Below are 10,982 nucleotides of genomic sequence, written 5' to 3'. Positions count from 1 at the left end.
TGCATCGATCTCCTAGTACAGTAAAAAGCAACAAATGGTAGCTTTATCCACCTATGAGGTAGAATATGTAGCTGGATCTTCCGCTGCAAGCCAAGCTGCGTGGCTTGCATCTATTTTGACAACAATAAAGGTGGAATTTAGGAGACCCATCCAGTTGTTTGTAGATAATAAATCAGCAATCAATTTGGCTAATAATCCAGTGTCGCATGAAAGGAGCAAACATATAACGACTAGATTTCATTTTTTGAGGGAACTAGTTAACAATGGAAGGTTAAAAATTGATTTAGTGCCCCCACCCACTTACGTATTAAACTTATTTTTGCTAAACCTTTGAAGAAGGACAAATTTAATATCCTAATATCTGAGTTAGGCTTGGTTAACTTTAATACTTGAATTAAGGAAAAATGTTATATTAATTCAAGTATGTTTTTCTATCTTTAAATTGTTTTAGTTTAGAATCTTGTACATTCTATAAATAAAAGTCATTTATTCTTTTCATACACTTAGTGTAAATAATATTTTTACCATCAAAATTCTTTTCCTTGAGTGTGTATCCTCTGTTTTGCCTTTTCTCTGTTTTGTCTCTTCTCTGTTTTGTCTCTTTTTTGTTTTCTCTCTTCTTTGTTTTCTCTCTTTCAAACCAACAAGATAAGATAAAACAAAAATGTGTTTCTTTTGTGACAAAAAAAATAATTAAGAATAATATTTGAAATGTGCTATTGTTCATGTGAAAAAAATATAATGTATTACAAGTGGAGAAACTTTAATAGTAACTTTAAAATAAATCCGGAAATAATTGTTACTTTCTTCATTCATCTTTTCTTCTCAAATGAGATAAAGTATACAAACACTCGTACATAAAACTAGGAAACAATTTTATAAAATAAAAAACAACTTATAAAATTAAAATTGAGTCTAACTAAGCGTAACAATAATTTAAATTCAAATTCTATCAACAGTAACTCCCCATAAACTCAGTATCTTTGTGGCAAACTTTTAAAGTATTGTTTTTCAGTATAAAAAACACAGAATAAATCAAAGGGAGAAAAAATCAATAAACATAAAATGCCTAGGATATTCTTCAACATGGGGGCATGTCTGGCGGTGGTGGTGGTAATGTTTCATTTGAAGCCTTTCCATTGTTCACAATAAACACTGTTTCCATGCCCCAAGCTTGGTGGCGTTCTAGATGGCAGTGCATGAACCATACTCCTGTCATTTAAAAGGTACATGAGTTCATGCAACAAAACAGTGTCCGCTAATAAAATTAGAAACGGAGATTAAGAATTATATACACGCACACAAACACAAACGCAGTATCCCACGCCACATACCAGGGTTGCTAGCCACAAACCTAACAGCAGTCCAACCATTAATTGGCACAATAACTGTGTTCAAATAAGGAGGATCAATGAGATTGAAAGTCACGGGATCCTTGCTTTGATTGAAATTGCCTAACCCATATCCAACGACATGGAAACTGAACCCATGGAGATGCATCGGATGGTCTATCCCTGCAACAACGTTTGTTCCTTGGAATACAATTTCAACCGTTGCACCATAGTTCAGCACGTTAACCCTAGTCTCTCGCTTTGGTATATTCAATGTTAAAGGCAAAAAGTCTGCAGTGAAGTTAAATATAAAGGGTGGGAATCTGGGAAATCCCGTTTTGTATATCCCATTGACATGGTAGTAATAGGCTTCTAGTATGTTAATGTTGGGGGTATCGAAACTTATGTTGTTCATGCTAGCAGCAAAAATGGTTCCATTTGGTCCCTGGCAGGTTCTGCCCCCAGGGCATGGCAAAGTATTGACAGAAACAGTGGTCACTGTTTGAGTTGTGATGTTTGTTGGGACCTGGTGGGGGTATCTCTCAGGTAAGCCTCTCAAGCTTGTAATGAAGTCAAAAGCTGCAGTTGTGTCATTAAAGTTGGGAAGGTAAGGTAATGAAAGAGATGAAGATGGAGTGTAATTGCCACTGTATTCAACTCTAGCAGTGGTTGTGGTGTTGTCAAAAGCAACACCAACCCCACTAGAGTATGCCCTTGCCGCCAGATAATAATGATTAGGCTCTTGATTGGCTTGCAATAACACATCCATTGTTTGTCCAGGTGATATGCAAATATAATCCCTTGTCAATGGCTTGGTGAACGAACCATCGGCACCAACAACAGTGAGATTGTGCTGGGAAACAGAAAAGAACAGAATGAGATTCATTGCCGCGTTAACAACACGGAGATGATAAGTCCTGCCTTGCTCTACATGTAGCTTGAACGTTTCTGCAAATTAAAAGAAAACATGGAATTCAAAGCCTGACCTCAAAGATACAAACAGTTGAAAGAAGAAACAGATTACACTATGTTTCTGGACATAATTATAGATTGTATCTTATGATTATCGTTCTATAACCTGTGAGTACCTGTCATTGAGCAAGGAAAGAGATCCCCAGGTTGACCATTTATAGTGAGAGCATCAGATATATTTGGAGCTCCTCCGGTTGCAACAGATTGAGTGAAGACCTCGTTTACATCAGTCTTCCACCATTCTCCTGCATATGAATGAATAACACATATTGTTCCATTTTCAACCATGTTTCCATGCATTTGTTCTGGCAATTTCGATCAAATCAAAACAACTTTTTTCGTACCAAATATGATTGGAATCTCGGCATGAGGTTGCGGAAAAGGGTAGGGGCTATTCTTGGTTGGATAAACAAAGATAGCCCCATGGACAGTGGCTCTTGCCCAGTCACTATGAGCATGCCACCAGACGGTCCCTTCCTCGAAAGAAAAAACCAACTTTTGTCTGAATTTTCTTCCTGGTTGGATGGGGCACTGAGTGATGTATGCAGGACCATCTGTCCATGGGTTCCTTTGTTGCTTCACTCCATGCCTGTGCATAAATGAGTTAGAGTTAGCTATGCATTTTATTAAGCTTTATCCATGGTGTTGTATTTTCCATAGGTCATGAAAATGGTTAAGATTGGAAACTCAATACCAGTGTAAAGTGATGTTGTAGTTTCCCTTGTTATAAACATTAACAAAGATTGTTTCTCCTCTGTGGACTCTGATAGTTGGTCCTGGAAAATTTCCATTCACAGTCAACATGTTTTTTCTGGAACACAGTCTTGTGTGCTGGGCCTCTTTCACCTGCAAGGGAATCAAACTGATCAGTTAATATCCACTGGTTTATTGCTGATTATTTGTGAATAAAATCTGTGCTCAATGCATAAATATATGTTAAATTATAATTTTTTGAAAAATACAATAACACCCTTCTTGAAAAAATAACTTACGGATGAATAAATATTACAATAAAAAATACCATGAAAATAATAATATAGTTTAATAAATTTATCTATATTCTCAACTATATATGATTACAAATTATTATTAGCATAAATTTTAAAAATAAACGAAAAATATATATTTCATTCTATAATTTATAATTGGCAACATAAAAAAGTTTATTTATTATTACATTTATTATTTATTAAAAATATTCACCATTTTAACTGATTAATCATGTATTTATGTTATTATATTATTATAAAATAACATTTTATTATGAAAGTGTTATTTTTGAAAAATATATTCACAAGCGTAATGGTTCGTATAACAGTTTCACCAATTTCTGCAACAGTAATAGGATAGGATGTGAAGGTACTCACAACAAAAGTGTAAGGAGTCGGTGTTTGGGAACTAAGACCTATGAAGGAGAAACACCACAGAACTTGGAGGAACAGTTTCTTGCCAAACGACATTTTCATGAAAAAATCCTAATTATGCTAATAGTTTTTGCTATATGCGGAACTTTTCTGCAGGAAGGGTTTGTATGGGATGCAAGATTTAAATAGAGTTAAAGCCTTCAAATATTGGTGCAACCTCACTGTCAGATAAGAATCTTCCTAAGGCAGTTTGAGCTGAAGAGTTCTTGAAAGCACTGCAATAACAACTTACTTAAGAACCCATAATGAATTACTAATTTAGATGATGCCATAACCACTAATAGTTAAGATGGTTTAATCAAAATAAAATTTGACTTATTATTTTTAATTCTGACTTTTAGTTATGCGTATATTATCATTTATACTCTGTATGTAATTTCATGTAGAGGGTAAATGATCCAATTACTTCTCAATTATTCAACTTTTATATGTCAATTATTGGTTAAATTCAATGAATAAGTTTAAACTTTCGATTAACTTTAATTGTTTAAATGAGTCGAAATTAATTTTTAAAAAATTTAGATTAAGAACTATCAACTAGCTTATATATTGTAAAATTGGTTATCGACCCCGGCATGCACCATATTTGTTATTTTATTTTTTATTTTTTATTTATATATAGATATTTAAAAACATACCTGTTTAAGTTCAGTTTGTTGTATTCTAATTATAATCATTCTTTTCAATTTTAACAATGACTATTTTCAATTCAAACGTCATTGATAGCTACATGTAGTTTATCTCATTGATCACATTATTGTATGGTTTTACTCGATTTTCAAGATCTTCCCTCTCACACATACATCTCAAAAGTATTTGATTTGTAAGAACCTCAATTTTATGTATTTTCATTGTTATATAAACGGATTTAACTAGTGTATTTTTTGCAATTCATTCAACGAATATAACACAATGAGAGGCAGATCAAGTGCAAGATAAAAAAAAAGTTGGCATAGTTGTCGTTCAAGGTTAGTTATTTTTTTTCCAATTATAATTGTGTGATTCGTTGTTTTTCTCTACATATAATTGTGTTGGTATTATGTGATAAATAAACTTACTCATATTAGTTTGACTACTGTGTAATACAATGAATAATAATCATTGTTCGTGTTCGTATTCAAACCGTCGAAAACAAATAAAAAGTTTCCCAAAATAAACTGTAATGAAAGCACTGCAACAACAACTTTCTTAAAAACCCATAATGAATTTCTAATTTAGATGATACTAGAAGTTATGATGGTTTAATCAAAATAAAAGTTGACTGTTTTATTGCTATTTTTAATTCTGAACTTTCATTATGTATATTATGATCTGTACTTTGAATGTACTTTCATGTAGAGGGTAAATGATCCAAATTATTTCTCAATTATTCAAAGTTATATAGGTTAATTATTGGTTAAATTAAATAAATAAGTAAACTTTTTCGATTAAGTTTAATTGTTTAAACGAGCCGAGTTTAAATTTTAAATAATTTGGATTATGAATAATCAAATAACTTGCTTATATATAAAATATGAAAAGTATTATATCACTAAAAAATATCAAATTTTATCACGATTTATTTTTCATATTACCGTTGGTTTTAACATTCAAGTTTATGTTTTATTGATACACCTATTTTAACATTGATCATGTTTTATTAATTAATACTGAGTTGCATTTGAATAAAATAATAACATTTTTTAATGTCTGAATAAATTTTCTAAGAAAAATAAAGTTTATACATATTTATATTAGTAGATTATTATTAAAATAATTTTAAGACGATGTATTAATAAAACTTAAAAAAAAAATACAAAAATATTAGTCAAATTCTAAATGAAATAAAAATGAACAAATTTAAATTTAATATTTTTTAACAAGTCAAATTTAAGCTTCTATTGAACTAGATTGAATAAATAAATCAATTTTAAATAATTATTTGTTTATCATAAATTGAATTGTCTCAACTCACGTACACTCCTATCCACACGATTGCAGTGAAAAAGATTAAATATTTTCCCCTGATGTGGGCCATATGGACGTCGGACTGGACAGGATATGTTTTATATTTTGATTCTTCTTAAAAGTGTTTAGATAACTAAACTAACTTTTATAGTTTTCCAGTTTAGTTGAGATGTCACAGCTTAATTAATTACATCTAATATAAAAGTTAATTAAGATGTTAAAGTTTAAGTAATTATATTTAATTCAAGTTTCATAGAAAAATTTTATTATAATAAAAATCTTATATAATTCTTATTGAATCATTTGATAAAAGAATAAGTATAATGTATTATTCTTCATTTTTAAAATGTATAAATGTTTAGGGGAATATTTATAATTAATCAATCATATTTTAAATATCATAATTATAAGGATGGATTATTTCCTTATATGAAAACACCTTTTTATCAAACACCCCATAAAATAAATTAATACAATGTGCACTAAGATGAGTTTTTTTACTCAAATAATAATGACAATTATATATATATATATATATATATATATATATATATATATATATATATATATATATACGGCATAATTTTATTAGCATCTAAAATATATAATTTTTTATTTAAAATATTTAATAAATAGGCCTACGGGTCTCAACCTCAACCTGTATTTTGTATGGTTGGATAGCTTGTGTACAAATTCCTCCACTCAACCTTAAAAAGGAACATAATATAAAGTCTACATAAATGTTTGCAAATTAGTTTTCAATAACTATATATTATTGCAATTAATTTCATAATGTACCGAACTATATACTTTCTTTTTTGATAGCGCAAATATCATTTGCCAAACGAATTAATGAGAAACCATATGTATATCAATGGATTTCTTACGATGATAACCTCGTTCTCGACCTAGTGTCTTAATAACTAGAGGGACTATAACCTCAATTAAAAGCTTAAATTTAAAATGAAAAAGATTTGTAAGTTTTTTCAAGTAAACAATCAAGGTTATCAGTTCAATTTTGATGAGTCTTTTACGCTTTAAAATGTTGTTTTGTAATTTAAGTCTTTGATTATTTCAATCATCAAATTCGTTCGTCCAAATTGCTTTAAGAATATTTAGAAAAAGTATTACGATGTTAAAGTTAACAAAATATTAATAGTTCAGATATTAATTTTCTTAATTTAAGAATAAATACAAATTATTTATCTTCTTATCTCATATATTTATATGTTTTAAAATACATTTTGATTACAACAACCTAATTATGATTCAATTATAAATAATTATACTTTAACTATAACTTAGTTAATATTAAAATTAATTACATTTAATTACATTGACTCTTTGTTTACCAGTCCTTCAATATAGAAATAAAATATCAATACTCTAACTATACATTTATTTGTAGAATTTTGAGAGGAAAATAATTGGAGAAATCTTCCCCAATGGATCATAAGACAACAAAAAAAACATCATACCACCAATCTAATTAAACTTTAATGCCCTGTTTACTTAAATGGAATGGATTTGGGGAGAGTCATTGACCGAATATTAGAGGATTTGAAAGTAAATTTTTTTTTTGTTTATTTGACTGAATTTGGGGGTAAGTGAAAGTGGATTTGAAAGTAAAGTTTTTTAGAATTGGTGTAGGATTTGATTGACGTGACAAATTAAAAAAATTTACTTCCAAATTCACTCTCATCTACCTAATTCACTTAAATAAACAACAATAAAAATTTTCCTCAAATATTCTCAATCATTTTCCTCCAAATCAGTGAACAAAACCTAAGACCTTTGTAATCCTTTTTACTTTTAAGATTTAATATTTGCAGATTCTGTTTTTCTTATATATGAATTGGATTTTTTCATCAATTTCTATTATGATAAATCGATTATAATAAAACATTCTTGATTCATCCATTTATCTCAAGCACTAAACCAAAACCTTTGTTACATAGCTGCTAAAGCTATTGAAGTGGTGTTGGGTTTAAATTTGACAAAATCACCACTGTCGTTATAGAATCCAGTTTCAATTATAAAAGGATCAAAGAACAATAATATTCCATGTTCATGTATTCTTTTGTTGTCTTTTCCTCCATTGCGTCTTTTCTTCCAGTTAATTTTAAAACCAAAATAATATATCTAAATTAAACATACGTTTAATAATTTCAATATAAAATCATTATAATTCATTCTTCATAAATCAAGGATAATATGTGACAATTTTTTTCCTCTCACACACATTACTTTTCCTGTTATAAATCACTTTTAAATTTTATTAATGTGAGTAGATTATCAGATTTTTTTTTCTAAACTAAACCTTTTTACTATTTACAACTCTCTTTTTTTTTTGTGAAAAACTAAACTCTCATCCCATTTTTTCTAATTTTACAAGTTGTTTGTTACTAAAATTCTGTTTTTAAAGAACGAATTCTTTACAACATCTTTTTCTCGTTTTATAGATTTGTATATTTATTTATAATAATATATTTTATCAAAAAATTATAATTCATGTAAATATACATTTTAAAAATATATTTAATTTAATATTTATAAATTATTTGGAAATAAAAAATTTGAAGAATGAATATAATAAACAAAATTATTCAAATATACTGTAATTATGGTATATAGAAAAGGTATCATAATAAAATATTATAAATATTGTTGTTGTTTTTTAATTAAATTTGATAAGTGTATATTAATTTTTTTTTAAATAATTTATGTAGTAGATTTTTTTGTGTAATAAGTTAAAAAAAGTAAAATTAAATAATAATATGATTGTAGGCGAAAATATTTGACATTTTTGTTTCCACCAAAATTTTAATAAATTAAATTATTTTAACTCTATAAATATCTATTTACCAAATTTAATTCAAATAAATTTCCATAATTCATCTTATTCTTTATTCTTTGTTTACTAGACATCTATTACTATTTTTTTTTTCAAAAAAAAATCTTTATTAATACGTAATTTAGTTTTTCTAATTATTAACTTTATTTTAAATAACTAATAACTTCAACAAATAGTCATCTAATTTGAATTTGAAAATAAATTTTAATTTTTGAATTTTATACCTTTTGTATATTAAATTTTTATAAAATTCTATTGAAAATTTTTATATTTTGATATATTTTAAATTTATATATTTTTTCTAAATAAAAATTTATTAAAAAAATCTATACTTTTTTAATACTTTATTAAAATAATATTTTTTATGAATAAATATATATTTTTCTAAATTCATATTATTGATTTTTAACTTTACATTAAATTTATTTTCAAATATTTCCACCTACAATCGTATCATTATTTTATTTTTCTAACTTATTAAACTCAAAAACATTATTAACTAAATTATTTTAACCGAATAAATATATATTTATCAAAAATAATTTTAGAAAAACAATCATAATTACTATATTTTATTATGATAATTTTCCTATTATCATATTTACAATATATTTAATCATCTTATTTATTCTAATCATGTTCAATTTTTTATTGTTGATTAATTTATAAATATTAAAGTAAATATGTTTTTTAAATTTATATTAACATGAGTTTATAGAAATTTATAAATTTTTAATAAAACAACTTATTATAAATAAATATATAAATGTATAAAAATAGAAAAACACGTTAAGATTTTGTTCCTCAAAAAAGTAAAATTTCCGTAGTAAATAACCTGTCAAATTAGAAAAAACATGACGATAATTTAGTTTTTCATAAAAGGAAATTGTACTTACACAGTTAAGTGGTCTAGTTTGAGAAAAGAAATATATGTTCTACCATCCATAAACAATGTATAAAAACGAAGATTCATAAACCTATTATATTAAATAACATTTTAGATTAAAGATGTGTTATTAGTGTTGTATATTTTTTTATATTTTTTAGAACACGTGATAGTCCTCATAACAAAATTAAGATGTTGAAATTATCTATTCTTTATTAAATTACGTCTCTATAAAACAAATCATCATATATAATATCTGTAAACGAAAAACGATAGAAATTGGTTCTATGAAATAAATTCATTCATTCCAAATAAATTTATGAGGTAAATATGATTTCTCTTTGTTTTTGTCTATTAACTTTTAATAAAAATGAGTTGTTTATATTCACACATTTCCGTTTTAATGTTAAAAAATTTGATTAAAATAATTAAATTTATGAATTTTTGAAGTTGAAAAAATAAATTAAATCAAAATTTTAAAGAAAAATTAATTTAAATTTTTACTTAAAATTGAAAAACTAAAAATATATTTAATTTTAAAGAGCAAATTCTTACAATAGTTTGCATCAAAAGCTTGCTAATTTTTATTTTTATTTTCATTTTCTTGAAGACAGTGTTTAGCAATTATAGGCGTCTAATTTTCCAACTTTGATATCTTAATCGTAAGATCATCACGCGTGGTTAATATTAAACAAAATAAAATTTAACTTTTATGTGCACGAATGGCTCATTGATAAACAAATCCAACTCCGTTTAGATCAACAAAACAAATAATGAACTATAAAATTATATATCCCTTTGCATTATTGTCTAAGAAAACATAGAAGGCTTTGGATATATTAATAAGTAGTTAGTGAGCAATTATAGGATAGTTAACAAATAATGAGTAAAACTACAACCAGCAGCAATATTGAACCATTAATCATGAAAATCTTGATACAAACTCAATCAATTTTAAATAAAACATAAACTATTAAAAATATATAATAACAACTCCATTTTCCATTATGAAGGTACAAAATACATTATGTTTTCTGCCTGCCAAAGAAGTCATCATGATCCACTTTTCAAACATAAACCACAAGTTCAACTTTCCACAAACACAAACCACAAAATCATGCAGGCATGACAAAAAGATCCTATTTTTTATTGTATATATCGGCAACAAGATGGACAGTTTTAATCAACCAGATTTTCTTAAAAAAAACAACTAATTAAATTTGTATAAACTAATTCTTCAATAATCACTCTAGCAAGAACAAATAGAGAGATTAATTGACAAAAGCTGACAATAAATCAGCAGTTGCAGTGATTTACGCATCATGCTGACTCTGATAATGTCATATGCGAGGAAATCAGGGAAATGAAGGAGAATTATGAGAGAAAGAAATTAGCAGTTAATTCTATATTATATATATTTCATGATAGCTTACCTGCCCCACTCCATTATTATATCATATTAACACATAATATTCTTTCTTCTACCATCATTCATTGTTCCATTTTCCACATAAATTTCACCAATTAAACTATAACCTTCTCAATCATTCTATTTATATATACCTTAA

General features: G+C 26.7%; 1 protein-coding gene across 1 annotated transcript; it reads right to left on the bottom strand.

Annotated features, from left to right (window-relative positions):
- Window positions 1-985: 985 nt before the first annotated feature.
- LOC124832361 (laccase-15-like) lies at window positions 986-3,812 on the bottom strand. Its single transcript, XM_047306551.2, has 6 exons — window positions 3,671-3,812; window positions 2,998-3,149; window positions 2,648-2,892; window positions 2,420-2,548; window positions 1,335-2,279; window positions 986-1,212 (listed from the first exon to the last, which is right to left on the bottom strand). Exons 1-6 carry the CDS (start codon window positions 3,767-3,769, stop codon window positions 1,082-1,084), a joined length of 1,701 nt encoding a protein of 566 aa, XP_047162507.1. The 5' UTR covers window positions 3,770-3,812; the 3' UTR covers window positions 986-1,081.
- Between the last annotated feature and the right edge of the window lie 7,170 nt (window positions 3,813-10,982).

Source organism: Vigna umbellata, chromosome 8 (genome assembly GCF_029865625.1).
Source record: "Vigna umbellata cultivar VRB3 chromosome 8, Vumbellata_1.0, whole genome shotgun sequence".
Taxonomy (NCBI): Eukaryota; Viridiplantae; Streptophyta; class Magnoliopsida; order Fabales; family Fabaceae; genus Vigna; species Vigna umbellata.
The sequence above is the reverse complement of the archived record's forward strand: the minus strand, read 5'-3'. Positions and strand labels throughout refer to the sequence as shown.

Bases quoted from the DNA above. Each gene is read 5' to 3' on its own strand.
- LOC124832361 (XM_047306551.2), bottom strand. From the start codon at position 3,769: ATGAAAATGTCGTTTGGCAAGAAACTGTTCCTCCAAGTTCTGTGGTGT. The intron at 2,893-2,997 runs GTATTGAGTTTC...ATTTATGCACAG, and splicing joins TACAACATCACTTTACACTG to GCATGGAGTGAAGCAACAAA. The intron at 2,280-2,419 runs GTACTCACAGGT...TTTAATTTGCAG, and splicing joins CTTTCCTTGCTCAATGACAG to AAACGTTCAAGCTACATGTA.